The 18,224-nt window shown below is 42.2% G+C and overlaps 1 protein-coding gene across 1 annotated transcript in view; it reads right to left on the reverse strand.

Moving 5' to 3' along the window:
* The window catches only part of LOC135982236 (protein eyes shut homolog), a 54,213-nt gene that overhangs the window by 31,492 nt on the left and 4,497 nt on the right, over window positions 1-18,224 (reverse strand). The window contains exon 2 of the mRNA XM_065587930.1: window positions 6,205-6,364. Within this exon, the coding sequence (XP_065444002.1) occupies window positions 6,205-6,262 (58 nt within the window). The 5' untranslated portion in view covers window positions 6,263-6,364. The remainder of the gene's footprint in view (window positions 1-6,204; window positions 6,365-18,224) is intronic.

The following is an 18,224-nucleotide window of genomic DNA, read 5'->3' on the forward strand; positions in this document are numbered from 1 at the left end:
TTGGTCTTGTATGAAAAGTCTCCATTTTGTGAAATATTTATTCTCTTAAGGTTCTAAGACTACATAAAGTATCCTAAGTGTGGTTTCAGCAGTGCCATAATGCCTATGTGTATTCAGACCCAAATCATTCTGGCTCTTAGTATTGCACTGCAAAGTCACATCTTGTAACAGCTATATCTTGCAAATCCTCCAAATTGTGCTGTCTACTCTCAGCTCTAGCTATAACATGGCTGTTTTATGATGATCTCCCTCCCACTCTATTGTTGTGTTCAATTTTGTTTGCCTGGATGTATTAGCTTGCTTTTTCTCTTCCCAAGATGACTTTTTTTTTTAATTGTCCTATTCGTATATCTATCCTTTTTAGACCCCCTTTGTAATGTACCTCTAACCTCGATAGTATTTGAAACATCTCCCAGTCTGGTATAATCTCTGAATGTGATTAATGTGTTGTTTAATCCTGCTTCCAGATCATTAATGAAGATGTTAAACAACGTTGGAACTAGCATCGATCCTTGTGGCACCCTACTGGACATGTGCCCCCAATTCAATGCATTGCCATTTATCATTACCCTAAGTTAATAGTCCAACTCAGCCAGTTTTAAATTCATAGGACTGTGCTCATAGCCAAGTAACTAGAACTGATTTGTCAGGGAAGGTTTTATGAAGAATGTTTAAAGTACTTTATGGAACTCAAGAGGTTAGATTAATCCCTGGCTTATGCTGGTATGTCCTTCCTCTTCTGCAGGTGTAACTCAGGGCACAGGAGACTTGGAAGCAGAAAGTCTGCTCAGAGGTTTCTGTAGCAGTAAAGGGGCCTGCAATTCTGTTTCAGCCTGGCATGGGTACCACAGCCAACCAGCACAGCTCCAAAACTGGTTGGCACAGGGCAGAGACAGGTCATGGCAAAGGCATACAGAGTATGTTTTGGTTAAATGCATCCTCTGGGTAACCTCAAACAACCATATATAACAGGACAAACCTTCCTTGGGGTTCAGTGGTCTCTTCTGGAACAGTAAGTGCATTGTGCACATTCCTGCACTAGAAGAGGTTAATATAATATCTCTGTATGGCTGAAATGGTATTTTTAAACATTTTAACAGACTAAAATTTGTTTCAAGTGTGAGATAATAATGAACTGCTTCCATCTATCATAGTTACTTATAGAATAATCACCATAGTATCTGAGTGCCTCACAATGTTTTGATTAGCCAAGCAAAGTAAGGTCTAACACTCTGTCTCTCTTTCTATCATCTGAAATTCCAAACTTTAGGAAAGGCATCAATGGGCAGGACATTATTGGTTTTGGTAAAAATGGAGTGGAAAATGGGGAAACATGGAGCCTTTTACATCTTGTTAGCAGAGCCACCAGCTTTAACCAAGTCTGTAATTGTCCACAGATCAAAGAACTGATTGATGGCAGTCATTCACACTTTCCAGCATAACAACATAACCATCACAGCTCTGCCCTTCCTCCCAATACAGTTTGAAAATGTTGACATCCTGAAGGACTTCTCTCCGAGACAGAAAAAAAATAGAAAAAGAAATAAGAATGGTGGGAACATGGGCGGCAGGTATAATAGGCCCTGCCACGGCTACCAAACCCCAGGTTGTGGAGTTTGGGGGGGAAGTTTTTGCTTTATTATGCACCATACAGGTTCAAGGATGGCGGAGGAGGAGGAGGAGGAATGTGCTATTCATATTCCCGGGTTTATTGATAATCTCCCTGGAATCCAGAGATATTACTGAGGAACCCAGGAAGCTGAGTAGCAAATACTGCCATCTTAGTTACCCCAGAGTGATATGCATCGGGCATACCAAATGCTTCTTTATGAGAGTGAGAGCTTTCCCCAGGGCAGCCTGGGGTCTGGGGTGGGGAGGCGTGTCACAGCTGCAGGTGGCCCAGGGCGCCTCCAGGCTGGGGGAGGGGCACTCGTGGCTCCTCTGGATGGGTGGGAGTGGGGCAGGGGATCTTGGGGCTCTGGTTGTGGGGGGGGCATGGGAGGAAGGGGCAGAGCTGGGGATAAGGGGGGCTCCACCTGCCATCCATGGGTGGAAATCACTGGCATGGGCAAAGGTGGAAAAAGGGGGGGCCCTTGCATGAAGGGAAGGGGCTGTGCACAGAGCCCCTGGAATGTGGCAGAGAGGGGGCACAAAGAATCCTTGGTATGAGAGAGGTAGTCGGGGGGGCGGTTGCAGTGAGTCCCTGAAATCCAGGGAGATGGGTAGGGTGATGCACAGGGAGATTGTTGGGATGTGGGAAATGGAGGGATGCTCAGAGCCCCTGGTATGCACAATGCTTTTGGCCTACAGAAGCAACAAAGCGTATATGTATACTCACAATACTCCTTCTGAGGTAGGGAAATGCAACTATCCTCACTATACAAATAGGGAACTGAGGCACAGATAGACTAAGTGAGTTGCCCAAAGTCACACAGGAAGTGTGTGGCAGAGATGGAAACTCCCAAGATCTAGGTTAGGATCATCCTTCCTTCATGCTTCCACATATGGACTTAAAATCTGTCCGCTAACATCTCTATATGCCACTCAAACCATGGCATGAAGCATGGCATGAAAGTTTATTAAAATAAGAGGAAAAAAGCAAAAATGAATGATCTTTTCACCGGTTTTGGATTTTCCTTATATTTTAGTGGCCCAAATTTTAAAAATTAGATGCCATATTTAGGCTGCTAAATAAACAACATGGTTTTTCAGGGGTCCTGAGCACATACAGCTTTCATTAAAGCACTTTGAAATAAAGGTTTTGTTTGTTTTTTAAACAAAATAAACTTTGGAGAGTTAGATCATAATGTACAGGTGAATGAACGTCTTGACTAGACATAAGGTTTTTTGTGAATGACCTTCCATTTTCTAATGTAAGGTCTCACTAGATCAGGATTAGGTGCCAAACATTAGACCTCTAACTCTAGTTATAGGCTGCTAAGTTGGCCTGATTTTCAGAAGTGCTGATTTCAACAGGAACTGTAGGTGAAATTAAAACACATTTAAATTGAACATCAATTATTTGAATAATTAACTGTTTAGCTTAAAAAAAAAGACACTATTGAGCTAGGATTCTTTATTGTTGTTAAGAATCAGAGGGGTAGCCGTGTTAGTCTGAATCTGTAAAAAGCAACAGAGGGTCCTGTGGCACCTTTAAGACTAACAGAAGTATTGGGAGCATAATCTTTCGTGGGTAAGAACCTCACTTCTTCAGATGCAAGTAATGGAAATCTGAAATACCTGCCTCTGGAGATTTCCATTACTTGCATCTGAAGAAGTGAGGTTCTTACCCACAAAAGCTTATGCTGCCAATACTTCTGTTAATCTTAAAGGTGCCACAGGACCCTCTGTTGCTTTTTATTGTTGTTGTTGTTGATCTTATCCTAACAACAGAATGATGAAACTTCATCAGAATAAATATGCTAAAAATAGGAAGTTTCACATTATCAAAAAGTCAAAGTCCACCTACATTTTTAGAATAAAAATCCTGCAGTGCTCTCCCGAGCAATGGTGTGAACTTGTTTCTTTTTGCAGGGTTAAGTACAGTTCAAGACCAGTACTGCAAGGTTTTAAGCACCCTGCACTCCCAGCTCAGTTTAATGGGAGTGAAAAGATTCTCTGTATCTTGCTGAAGTTGCTCAGCAAATTGCAGAATTAGGCCTGGTGATGAAATATGATCATAAGTGATTGTTTGACTTTTAAGATTTCATGCTAGACTAGGAAACAGTATCCGACAGTTTCAATACCCTTACCCACAAGGGAGAAACAGTGATCATGCCAATGATTACAAGCCATTGACACTGAACAGGTCTATTTTCCCAAATAATGAACCAGGTCTTGTTGAATGTGCCATTGAGCTGGGAAAAAAACGTCTTAGACTCCAGGATACTTCATACACAAGATCCGAAACAATATAACTATTGAACATTATGGTAATTGAGTCCAGACGCCCACAAAGAAAGTGGAGCTTTCTTAAGTCTAATTTTCTTGTGAGAAAGGGGAACCAGACGCACACAGATAAAGATCTGGGCTTAGTAGGAGAATATAAATTGATTATGTTCTATACTGTTCCTATAAGTTCAGAGGAAAACCTATTTGTGGCACTCTGCACCTCAAAGCAGGACCCTGAAAACTCCATTTTCACTCCTGTCATATCATTATGATATATTTCATACAAAGCATGCCATGTAAGATATCACATGAAAAGTCATGATCTGCTGAAACCCACTGTTCAGTCAAAATATGTATATCATTAGTGTATATGAAGTTATGAGATTTTGCTGTATGATTGTTACTGAAATACGTTGTAAGTTTGAGGCCTTGGCTACACTGGCGCTGTACAGCGCTGCGACTTGCTGCGCTCAGGGGTGTGAAAACGCCCCCCCCCCCAAGCGCAATGAGTGCAGCGCTGTAAAGCCCCAGTGTAATCAGAGCCTGAAGCACTGCACACTTGCTCGCAGCGCTGCAAGCTACTCCCCTCGGAGAGGTGGAGTACATACAGCGCTGCGAAACTCTCTCGCAGCGCTGGCGACGCGACTACACTCGCGCTTCACAGCGCTGCCATGGCAGCGCTGTGAATTCCCGAGTGTAGCCAAGGCCTGAGAGTCTCCACTGCTAGTTCTCCAGGGACAACAAAGGAGATATCCCACTCCCAGGAGGGTGTTAAATGACCATTAATCAGCAGGGAGTTGCAATCAAGGGATATACAATGCTGTAAAAGGGATGCACAAGCATCATACAATGGGGGATTGCTCTATTCTTGTGACTCAGCAAAGCCCACCAGGACATATCCAGGCTAGTGTTTTCCAGACAATAGACTGAGGATATAAAAAGAGAAAATCTGCTTGATCCAAATACTGCCGAGTTTAATACAGTAAGGTTTAAGATTTAGACTATGAGCTTATCTTTTATTTTCTTTGGTAACTATCTCTGACCTTTTGTGACTACTTCTTATAATCACTTAAAATTTATCTTTCTGTAATTAATAAATCTGTTTTATATTTTACTTAAAACTGTGTGTTTTGGTTGAAGTGCTTGGAAAATCTCAGCTCGGGTTACAAAGGCTAGTGCCTGTCCTCTCCAAGTTGAGGGAGGGGCAGACTGGGTAATGAATTTACACTCATCAAGCTTCTGACCAAAGCAAGATGGTACAATTCCAGGGTACGAGTCTTAAAGGCTTGGAGATTTGCTGGTGCCTTTCTCTGTATGATCCGGGAGTAACTCAGGGAATTTAGCTGGACTTGGGGCTCCACATGTTGTTGTGCTAAGTGACAACAGTGCCTGGAGGGGTTTTATGCTTGTCACTAGCAAAGCATTCTGAGAGACAGCCCAGGCTGGAGAGTTAAGGGGGCACAGTGGTACCCCCATTCCAGGTTGCACCCCGAGAACTCTGTTATACTATCTAACTTAGCTTATATTTAAACATCAGTTTAAATAAGATTTTTTGCATTAGACTGCTAGCTGTATTTAAATCCCCCCCTCCCTGCCCCCCAGAATGATGTCTTCCAACTTTTCAATAAAAATACTTTATTTTAAGAAGGAAGTTGGTCAATCTATCATTGGTCACTGGTTCCCAACAGGGGGACTCACAGGCTTCCAAAACCCAGTCAGACTTGCAGAATGATAAGTGGTCAGTATATCCTAGGTAGTGTAGCTGAATCCTGGTCTAAGAGTGGAAGAATCCTGAGATTCCACCTTGATACAAGTAAGGGTAAGAGGCATAACAGGCCATTAGAGTATTCTACGGTGAATAAAAGGGGAATTGGACTGAACTTATCTTGATTTTTTGAGTAAATGAAATTGCTAAATGGAAACTAAGACACAGATTTTGCACCCATTGCAGTGAATGGGAGTTTTGTCATATTACAACCTGAAATGGGTACTTCATAGATTAAACAGATAATGACAAAAAATTCAATATCATAATTTGTTTTGAGTGAGAGCCAATTTTTACACTCTCATGCATACCTTTATTCTTTATGTTCTTCTAAGAGGGCAGCTCCTTTTAAAACTCATTTATCAAACTAGCACAAAATTATGTCTCTTTTAAGCTTTTCATTTCATTGACTTTAAAGATGTGAAATCCACAGTTCTTATGCTCTGATTATAAGGAAAGGAAAATTAAATTTAACTTTTATTTCCGATCACTGCTATAATGTTTCATTAGAATGGAAATCTTTACATGCACTTTAAGTCCGTCCTTACCTGTGAAACCATGAAGACACAGGCATTGAAACTGTGGTTGCTCTTTCGATTGACTCATATCGATACAAGTAGCTCCATTGTAGCAATTGTCAGGGTAAATTAAACATGCATTTTCAACAGATTGGCAGAATTCCCCTGTCCATCCAGGAGCACAGAGACACTAGAAATAAGAAACAAAACACTGAAAAAGTTTGCAGATATTTCATCTATTTTATTATGCACCAAAGTAACAGCATAATGAAACATTGGGTGTTTGCAACCAGCTACGTACACATGCAGTTACAGATGGTAAACACTCCTGACTCAACATAAAGAACACATTTACTAACTTGGATGTTGGGAAGGGGGTAAGTAAGTAAGGGTAAGGGGCAGGGTTATAAACATAGCTGGGACTAAATCAGTGAGGTTGAGGGAGTGCAGATAGGAGCTACCTTCAAAAGCAAAAAGGCTGGGCTACAGAAGAAGATCACTTGGCAGTGGTGGGGAGAAGACCCAGGCAATGTAAGCAATCAGTCTGGGAAGCCAAATGATTTAGCCAATGGCTAACTAAGCAGCCACAAGGCAGAGGGGTATGGGAGAGCCTCCATCATCCAGTCTGCCGTTATCGGATGATTATATATATATATATATATATATATATATATATTTGGGAAAATAGGGTGAGAGGCTATGTTTGCTATGTTGAGGTAAACTAAAACAGGGATCGGCAACCTTTGGCACACAGCCAGTCAGGGAAATCTGCTGGCGGGCCAGGACAGTTTGTTTACCTGCAGCATCTGCAGGTTCGGCCAATTGCAGCTTCCACTGGCCGTGGTTCACCGTTCCAGGCCAATGGGGGCTGTGGGAAGTGGTGCAGGCTGAGGGATGTATTGGCCGTCGCTTCCCGCAGCCCCCATTGGCTGGAACGGCGAACTGCGGCCAGTGGGAGCTGCAATCGGCCAAACCTGTGGATGCAGCAGGTAAACAAACCATCCTGGCCCACCAGTGGATTTCCCTGATGGACCACGTGCCAAAGGTTACTGATCTCTGAACTAGCATTTTAGAGTAAAGGAGATATTAACAAGGATTTTTTAAAAAAACTAAAGTAATTTATGTTTTGTAGATAAGATTTATGTCAAAATAACTATCTTTAGTGTTATCAGAAGTGATTTTTCTTTAATATTACGTCCATTTCCCACCCTTCTTGTTAGTCTCAGTATTATTTAACATCTTTCTTAATGATCTGGAGGTAGGGTTCAATACCACAATCACATTCAGAGAATATTACAAACTAGGAGATGTTGCAAACACTGCTGAGGACAGAAAATACCACAAAAGGGCTGAAAGAGGTAAGATATATGACAGAAAAATGTTGGCATATCTTTTGTCTTTTTATACTGTGCAATCTTTGAGGCAAGGGCTAAGTTTGGAAAGCACCTAGCACACTTAGGGTATCACCACAATCTAAAAAAATAAATTACATAAATAACAAAACACCCCACACGGAGACACCATATTTTTAAAAGAATATTATTAAGTTTGCAAACTTAAGCACTCAGAAGTAAGGAATTGACAAAATAAGGGATGCCTGTGAAACTTTAATTATGCCCCTTTGTGCATCTATATTATGATACAGTCTTTAATTATATGATCACCTACTACTTTTTCCACAGGTCTCCTACCTCATTCAGTGCTCACTAAAAAAGCAGCCAGTCAATATTTCTTTTTATATTCATAATTCACCATGTGGCCCAGGCCTTGTTTACTACACACTTTATTTACTGCACTGAAGGTAAAATTATTAATTACCTTAAGGTCTTTTCTATGGTGCTTTCATTGTAGAATCTGAGTGCTTCACAAGCATTGGAGAATGTAGCTGCCAAACATAGACAAGCCTCTACTGAGCATGTTCAAACTCCAGTTTTTCTGAGATTTATAATTGGGCCAAATTTAAGCAACTTTTCACAGGAATGACAATAAACATATCCCAAACATCAAGGTCATCCCTCTGCCATACTTCAAGTCCCCACTCCAAAGCATGCAATAGTAGTAAGGATCTTTTAACATGGGTGAAGCAACATATTTTTCCCTAAACTTGATTTCAGTAATAGCTAAATTGTTTTAACTGAAACTTTCCTTAAAAATGCAGCCTGAGGTAGATACCCTGCATGGAAAATTTCAGCCTCAATGTTTAAAGTTTGGCAAAGTAATGAGCAACTTAAAACAGGATCTTATAATGGAAAGTGTTAGGCAACCTTAACTACACTGCCATTATTTGTGCCACCCATAACAGAAAGTGCAGGAAACTGTAACAAAGTATAATTTACTCTATAGATTAGTCTATTCCAGTGGGGTTCCCAACCTTTTTCTCTGATGTGACTCACCTTGATACCTTTAATTATTTTGAGGCACACTACCAGATTGTCTCCAAATGAACTCACCCTCTAATTGCCTCAATTTAAGCTGTTTACCACCCTTGCCATTCATAGTCTGTACAATAAAGTTAATGATATTATAGTCTAACATCTTTAATTTTATTGTACAGACTGTGACAAATATTTTCAGCTGACTCACACCATTCACACCAAGAAGATGCCAAATTAAAAAATACATTGTTTTATATGATGAAAAACAAATAATACAAAAATTGTACCAGTCAAGAAACATCAACTAATGATATTATTTTGTATCAAGACTTATGGTATTACATTTTCAAGGCACTTCTTCTTTTGTATGGCTTTGGAAGTGAGCAACATCAAATGCCAAACTCCAATTCAGACATCCAAGCCTAGCGCTATTGGACATGGAATGGAACTCAGACATGTTGCTTTGAATTTGATGAATAGAGCAATGCTGCACACTGTGATTCACAGTCTTTGATGAATGGCCACAAATTATAGAAAAAAAATAAAAATAAATAACAAAAATAAACTTTTAATGGGACATCTGAGCTTGCCTTGATGCGCACAGTTGTTTATTCCTGGGAGGAAATGTTGACAGTGCCACTCTGATATCTTGCTCCACCGACCTCAGATGCTCTCTTTGTTTATTATTGATGTAAGTCAAACTTGAAAAACTTAACTTGCACAGGTTGTTGAAAAGAGCAACAGAATGGAGATAACATGGTCAGATATTACAGGATATTCACCTCCCACTTTCAATTGGAAAGAGTCCAAAGGCATATCATCAAACTTTATTTTCAAAGTGCAGTCCGTTCTTAATTTGGCAAGCTGACCTTGAGCTGTTATTGTAACATTCTTAGCACTGAAGAAAACTATGAAGTGAATTGTTCTGCCAGACTTTCCAAATGCTCAGAAATGGCGTTGACCAAAATTCCACCACCAGGATATGGTGCATTTGCCAAGGGGAATATTTGTATTGTTCCTTTTGGTATTTTTTCAAATCAGAGGGCTAACTTGGACCTAAACCCATGCCATTTATCTTTGCTGCAGAGAAGATGCTCGTTTCTACTTTGCATTTTCCTGTTCAGTTCATTGAAGTGGCAGAATATATCAGTCAGGTAGGCAAGCTTGTGCACCATGCCACATCAGTGATCAGTCTGTGTACATTGATTTCTCTAAGGTTAAGAACATTTTGATCTCCTCACTCAACTCATACAAGCGTAAGAGAACTCTTACATGGGAAATTCAGCATGCTTCAATGTGCAAAAGTAAATTGTGGTGCTTTGCACCCATTTCCTTACACAGAAAGGAGAAAAAGTATGATTTTAAGGGCCGCGATTTTATAAAGTTCACTATCTTTACTGTTCCATCTAACAGTAAAGACAGTTCTTCTGGCAATGTTTTGGCAATGAGAGTTTCACAGTGCGGGAAACGGTGAGTCATCAACATGTCTGGGTTTTGTTCACTGACCCTGCTTACAAACCTGTTCATTTTGCCAGTCATGGAGGCTATCCCATCGGTGCAAACACTGATATAATTTTCCAGTAACTTCTCCTTTCTCAAGGTAGGCTGTTGTCACACTGACTATTTCCTCTCCAGTCATGTGACCTGGCATTTCTTTGCAAAACAAAAATTGTCTTTGATACTATCTCCGTCAAATACTTTACCAAGAGTTGAGCATGGCCACTGATATCTGTCAATTCGTCAAGCTGCAATGCAAATTTTCCGCTTGATTTTATTTTTTCTCAGCGCACCATCTCAATATTACCTGATACGTCACCAATGCGGCAACTTATTGCATTATCTGAAGGGGGAACTTTTTCAATTTCCTTGACTGTATATGTACCTAATATTACTTGCACAATTTAATTGCCTGCTGGTAAAAATAATGTCTCTGTGATTGTATGTGGCTTTTTTACCTCTGCTACAAGCTCAGTGACCACATACCTTGCTTCCAGCGTTTTGTCAGAAACAGGTGCATAATCTAGCATCAGTCATGCATGCTTTTAATTCTGATCCCTCAAACACTTAAAAAAATCATGTCCTTCTAGGCAACGGATGAATGTTTGCTTGTCAGGTGTCATTTTAATTTACCTAGTGCCATGGCGTGATTTGAGGGTTTCTCCCCACACAAAAGACATTGTGGAAGAGCGCAAGATGCTTCCTCTGTAGATGAAAATCCATACTGCAGGTAGCTCTCACAGAAGTGTCTGTTCATCACTATCACTTTCTTAGTTTCATGTTCAGCTTCATCACTGCAGTAGATGTGGAACCGCCAAAATCTTTTTTTCTTGATGTAAGCAGAGTCAGGATGAGCTCTACCCTGACATCTGGTGGTGAATTATGGAGAGTGTGGAAAAGAACTCCAGGGGCTGATCTGGTTTGCATAGCCACACCCACTCGCCTGGCATGAAACAACAGCAACTCAAAGTGGTTACTTTGGCTGGTGTGGGATCCCCAGTTTCTCTATTATTGGGGCAGGAAGAATAAAGTTTTGTTACTCTGATTCTGTGAATCAAGGCCAGTGGAACTGTTGTATGACAGAAGGACTGAGTGAGTCCTTCACCATTACCTAAGTAGCACTTGCTTAACAAGGGGCATGGGTTACAAAACCCAGTGAATTGAGAGAGGATGGGGACAGGTATTTATACCTGATGGTATGGGCCCTCTTTGAGGGTTTGAAACACCAATTGCACTACCTCCTCTCTCCACTGTTGAATGTCAGCGCTAACTTTGATTCCATTAGGAGTCTAGTTACAGGCTGCTGAGCTGAATTCACTTTGGGCCAATGGTGCACTAGCACTGGGGCTCCCCTACTATGAGCTGAAATTGCTAAGAGCTGAAATCACAAAAGAGCTAAAGTTATTAAGAGCTGAGATCACTGAGACTGTGTTAACTAGTGGGGGAGCCTGAAGCTATATTGCTCAGCGGCTGGCAGAGCAGCTAGCAGAGTGGAGCCTCACGAGGACGGTTGGAGCGGAGCTGAGCGACTCACAGGTTGGTGAGCAGGGCGGAGCAGCTGGAGAAGCAGCGAGCAGAGCGAAGCCTTGTGGGAGCGGCCCAAGGAACAGCTGAAGTGGAGCAGAGCTGAGCGGCTCACAGGTTGGTGAGCAGAGCGGAGCAGCTGCCAGAGCAGTTTGTGGATGGCGGGAGCGGCTCACGGGACAGCTGGTGGAGTGGAGCGGAGCGGCTCGTGGAGAAGGCTGTGGCGGAACCCTAGGGAGAGGCAGCCGGTTGGCCTCGGATCACGTAAGGTGCCCCTTAACACCCTGTGTGCCTTCTCCCCCCCGCCCCCTCCCGCTTGAACTCTGGGGCTGCACTGACCAGGGACAGAGACTTTGGGGGGGTTGTTGGACTTTTGGGACTTTGGTGATCCTTGGGTTGCTGGACCCAAGAGATTTTGGGGTTGTTGGACCCTTGGGACTTTGGTGATTCTTGGGTTGCTGGTCTCAAGAACCAAAGGGAAAGGACACAGCCCAATTTGCTGGGGTGGGTTTTTTGCTCATGAAGCCTGTTTGTGTTGTTTTTCCAATTTAATGCTGATGTCGTTTACCTCATGTTATTAAACATTTTCTGTTACGCTCAGACTCCGTGCTTGCGAGAGGGGAAGTATTGCCTCCTAGAGGCGCCCAGGGGGTGATATGTAATTGTCCCAGGTCACTGGGTGGGGGCTCGAGCCGGTTTTGCATTGCGTTATTGAAACGGAACCCCTAGATACAGAACCCGGCCCTTGTTGCTGCCAACTTAGACGGGCAGAAGGGTTACATTCAAATATTTCTCCATAAATCTGAAATTCAATGCTGTAACTTTTGAGATTTCTAAGTTTTGAAAAACACAGTGACCCCCATGTACCTCCCATAATGTTAAGTTCATATGAGTGTAGTGTAATGTTATGTCTATCACAGGCCACTCTTAATTTGTCTTATGAATATTCATGAACCAATCCAGAATGAGGCTAGTAGGCTTAAAATCAAAACAACCATGGTGGTTAACATTAGATCAAAATCTGTCTTTTATGCCAGAATTAACATTTTCAACATTCAACTGACAAAGCAAAATATAAGAATTCTGGACAAAAGCATGCTCTGTGGAGAAAGTGACATGCACTTGAGAATAATATTTTGGGATGTAAAGCAATTAATTGTTTCTTCTCATGCCCAAAAGTGTCTTCCCAAGTGTGTGTCACTTTCTCTACTTGTTTTAAATGCAATATGATTAATTATAATGGTGTTGCAGGTCTGGCTCATTCTGGCTTTTACCTCAAGTCAAATGTAAATATAAAATGTAGCCTTGTATTCAATGTCTTTTTTGTTTGAGTCATCATCATCAAAGGCTCATTGCAGTACTCTGCATTCATCAGGGCACGTCATCTTTGTTTAGCTTTATCCCTCTTAACCTCAATTTATGGAATGTAATGTGATGCATGCATAATCTTTGAAAGGGGCCTCCTCCCGGAGAGCAAAGTACAGAATGTGATCTGGTGCTGACTGTAATTAAAATAAAAGGGAAGTGTTTTTTTGTTCCCATGTGTAGTTTTAAAAAAAATTCCACAGCACACCTATTTGGGCCTGATGGCACACTGGTTGGGAAACACTGGTGTATTCCATTCAATGGCATCACAGGCAAGTTTTCTTTAAATTATTTTTTTTCCTGCAAAAATTGGTATTTGCGGTAATATGTAGGAGCGCTATTATCGGTAGTTTTACCCAGACAGCCAAAGAAGCATAGAACCCCAAGTCTTCTTTCTCTAGACATACCACCAAATCCCAATTTTCAAGAAAGGTCTTTCTTTAAAGAAACTCACCTGATCTTGGCCCAGTTTCCTTGGGCATATGTCCATATAACCAAAGCCATCATCACAGTGGAGGACAAAATGCCAAACACTGAATCAGCATGGAAGCAATGCTACCCTTTCATTCAGAAAAGTGGCTTCTTCAGTTCTGTCATGAGTAAAATTGTCAAGGCAGTGTATGGAAGCTTGAAACAGTGCTTCCATGCTGCATCTGTTTTGTCAATAAATACAGGACACTAAGTCCCAGGGCTCTCAAGCAAGCACCTTTCACTAGCAGTAAATTCACTCTCCCCCCTCTTTCTTTTTTATTATAAAATAGTCTAACAGAAGCAGCACATTGGTGGTTTTACTGGAAAGCTGAGAAATACAGTTTTTGTTGATGTTTTTAATTGCCAGGAGTAAATTGATCCACAAAGTGAAGGGACAAGTGTGTGTGTGTGTGTGTGTGTGTGTGCGCGCGGGGAGGGGAGGGAGTAAAGATGGTACTGATACTTCCAAAGTGTACCAAAACAACATATGAACAAAAGAGAAAAAACAGAGGTCAAGCAAGATGCGGTGGTCTACGCCCCACCCCCACCCCATCACATAAACAGTGGGTAGAGAGCGGAAGCGCACCGCCTATGAGTCCTCTCCCAGGCTTTCCAAATGACCAAGTCAGAATCTAAAGTCCAAAACACAGGTGATGGCCCCTAGGATTGGGGCAGCACAGCCTAATGGACGGAGATCAACAGAGCCGCCCTTGGGATGCAGGGTAGCATGGCCTAGTGGCCAAAGTTCAATGGGGGGAAGTGCCCAATCAGGGGTGTGACAGCCCCGGCAGGGGAACCCGGACCCACCCGACTCCACCGGGCCCCCACCCAGGGCCCTAACAGTGGCAGAGCAATTTGTCACTGACTCATGCTGAAGTTTCCCGTGCAGGAGGTACCACTCCGTCACCCTCCCCGGGTCACTTCCTACCAGTATCTGCACTGAGGTCTCCCATGAGGATTCTTCCATGGTCTGTTGTGCCGGTCGCCTCCTGTGGCTCCTCTAATCGCAGGGGTTCAAGCGGGCCCAGGGAGGCTCTGGTTCCCGGTGCAGACAGGGGCTGTGGCTGGTCCTCCACAGGAGCTTCCCAGACAGGTCCTTCCCCTGCAGCCTCCAGCCCAGAATAAGTTGGGCTTACTCCTTTTATTCTACTAGAGCATTTGGAGCATGCCCAGTCCCTCCTGGAAGGAGGAATTCTGCTGTCAATCATTTGGGCTTAACCCTGTCTGGGCTAGTGCGAGGTAAGCAGACCCCGTCACACAAGGTAACATTGCTTTGGTACTATGTGTTTTTTGTTTACTTATGCTTATGTTTCTTTCCACCCCCTGGACCCACTTTCTTTTTATTTATATATGTTTCTTTATTTTTATGTAATGAACAAATGCAAGATCAGTTATGTGCCTATCCCTTTGCTGTTTCCTTCCTAAGTATTTTCAACATAGAGTGTGAAGGGACTGATTTATAAGGAAAAATTTAAAGACCTCAGCATGTACTTTTTGGCTAAATGACAAGTAAAGAAAGAGGAAGAAATGTACTCTTTAAGATTGATGAAAGGCGGGTAGCTATGATCAACAGATAGAATTAAGAGGAAATATAGGTTGATTTCTGTTAGAAATCTTTTAGTGTGTAAAATAATCTCCCAAGTAAAGTAGCAGAAGTCACATCGGTTGTCACTTTATAATTGCAATGGAAAAAACAGTATATTGTAAGTAACAATCCTGCACTATTTTGTTACTTCAGTAGGTACTTACTTTCACTTACTTCAGTTCTAATTATGATACCCTATGAGAAAAAGGTTATGGATCTTATCCCTCCAAAACCTTTACTGTAGAAGAAAATTAAATTCAAGATAATTCTATAGCTGTCAATAAATTGTTCCGTAACTGCAAAGGCAAAAGATTTAATACTGTAATGTTGAATCATCAGCTTAGAATAGATCATGGAATATGAATGGACCTTTAACAATATATAAGAAGAAACTGGGTCAATTCCTGACCTATTGTGTCATACCACAGGGAGAACCCTGCTCTTTTGAAAACTAGCACTAGATAGATGGTGAATACTGTGAGGCAAAAAGGGACAGGTAGAATAATTTACTTCTACTCCCTTAAAGCTATAGAAGTCTGCTACTCTAGAATCTAAAACTCCTGGGGCCAAATCACCCTGTAAAGGCAAACCAAAAAATTGCATCAAGGAGGAAAATGAGGTTCACCCCCCGCTAGTTCAGTCCAGCCTAATATGCAGAAATCCCCCCCCACACACACACACACACAACTGCAGATCAAGAGGATATGTGCTCAGGTCATGCTGGCTTTAGAGTACCCTGTTTCTCCTCACAGTTCTTGGGCTTTTCTGGAAGAACTTCCCCTGGACATTTCTGCCCTAGGGAACCTCTTAAATTGGCTTAAAAGGAGCTGGGTACAAGCTTAATACTGGTTTAATGTTTCTGCTGTGTGTTGGTGGCAGCAATAAGGGCTGGGTTCATAATATCTAGGGGTCCCTTTTTAGAAAACATTGGGGTGGGCTTGGAGGTCCAGGCAGCCTAGTGATTAGAGTGTTTGGCTTGCTTGATTGAGGAGCCTCAGTCTTTAAGGATGTGTGTGTGTGTGTGTGTGGGGGGGGGGTAGCCCTCCCTCTCCACCAGCTCCCAGCCTCTCCTCCGGCTCCCAGCCCAGGGTCCTCTGTGCATCAACCCCCTCAAAAAAGGGAGCAGCCCTCCCAGCAGAGAATCTAAATCCGCTGCCCTGGGATACCTCCTACCAGTGTCTGTTCACTTTGGGGTGTGGCACCTCTAGTCCAATTCACTGGGTGGCATGCCTCATGTAGCACCCTCTCATGGATCTTGGGAGACATCCTGCCACAGTCTCAGGCTCCTTTTGGTGGGGCAGCTGCAAGTTGGTGAGGCTGAACCCCACAATGTCTCCGAGCTTCCCTCACTTGGTTACCTCACGTGCCAGAGGCTCCTATGTCTTGTCTGCAGTCTCCCTGGGCTGGGGAGCTGGCCTTGGTGGCAAGATAGACTGAATTGATGGACCGTCTCTTCTGAGATGTCCAAGGTGTTAAGAATGGTTGCCTTGACACGCTTATATTCTTGGGCCGCATCCTGACTGAAGGCCCTAAGCATCAGGCTAAAGATTATAGAAGAGGTCCTCACCCTTCTCTGTTTTGTGTGAAATGAAGTAGTCTCTGACCACATCTACTAAATCCGTCCTTATACCTAACTATCTGCACCCAGTTCATGAATCACACATGCAGGGGATATGTCCCTTGTACACAGCTCAAGCAGAAGTCACCTCTCCTTTAAGCAGATTTTATTAAAGGCCACAAGGAAATTAAATAATCTTAATATTTCATAACCAAAACAAAGCAAAACTAAGTGTGTACATTACCTATGTTGAGGGTTAAACATAATTAGCAAGAAGCAGCAGAATGTGCTGGGAGCTTACCTAGCAATTTTGAAACTTTCAACTGCTAGAAGGAGTCACAAAATTTAGACAGCACATGAAGAATGAGTTTCTGATCCTACTGGTATTAATAAGCAGGTGACAGAGTTTTATTATAAGTTATGTACTGCAGAAATATACAGTGCTGAGCAGGCTGGCTGAACTTTTATGGAATCTTTCCATGGCTATCCTCCTTATCTCAAGAGGACAGCTCCTTATTAAATAGGGATGTCAGAAAAGAAAAGGGTTGGGGATTCATTGAATCCTGGAAAAGTGGTTCCAACTTGAGCCCAGGCATGCTGCTAAATTATTTTTATTCAAAAATAATTCAGACTCAGCTAGCCTTCTGATGATAGAACTTTTCACGAAACTTGGAAAAGAACTTATTTCAGAACAGTCACTAGTTTTGTTTGAGGTTGTCAGTTGCATATTGTATGAAATGTCTGCTTCAAATTGCAGAAAGGTGTGGGATATGAGGGAGAGATGAGGGGAAAGGACTCTTAATGCATCTACAGGGATCAATCGGCAGGCAGCATTTATCTCTGTTTACTTTTGGTGCTCAATTTATTTGAAGCAACAACATTAAACAAACTAATCCTCCCCCACTCCACCCTGGAAGATTTGTGTGGTTGACACTGAGCAAAATCCGTTCAGTTAGAGAGTACAGAAATACAAGAGAGCATTGAGCAGATGGCATTACTATACTGCTACAAAATTGCACATATGTGGGTCGAGATCCTCAGCTGGTAGTACATCAGCATAACGCTGCTGAGATTCAAAGAATTTTGTTGATTTACATCAGCTGAAGATTTCCTCTATGTTGTCGATCCTTGCCTCCTACTCAGGGTTTGGCTTAATTTATACATGAACACAATGATAAACAACAAAAATCTCATCCCCAGCCTTCTCTCAGGTTTGGTTGTTCCTAGGGCTCGTAAATCTCAGACCCTAGATTCCTCTCCCCTAAAGGTGACACTCTTACCTTTCACCTAACATGGATACCTTTGAAATCAAATGAGTCTCACCGGCATAAAAGAGGAAGAAGTCAGAGGAGAATCAGCCGCTGCTTTCTTCTCTAGTTTCTCATGTGTTATAAGAGTTTTTGTTTTCTCCTAACAGTGAGGAATCAAAGCTGTAATAGACAGTGCTGCAGCACAACCTTCCTTTTTTATCTCTGATTCCTTTATGACAATCATAATTTTCCTCCTGTCCTATGTTGATGCCAGTTCAACTTGTGGTGACTAAAGGTAATTGAGTCCTCAGGAGATCTTATGTGGAATAGTGCTCTACTGATGTTTGAGCTACTGAAATTAAAATACGGAATTTGAAATTGGAATCTTATTAGGTTTCTGCAACTCTAACACATTTTAGAGAGAC

This window comes from Chrysemys picta, chromosome 3 (assembly GCF_011386835.1).
Source record: "Chrysemys picta bellii isolate R12L10 chromosome 3, ASM1138683v2, whole genome shotgun sequence".
NCBI classification, from domain to species: domain Eukaryota; kingdom Metazoa; phylum Chordata; order Testudines; family Emydidae; genus Chrysemys; species Chrysemys picta.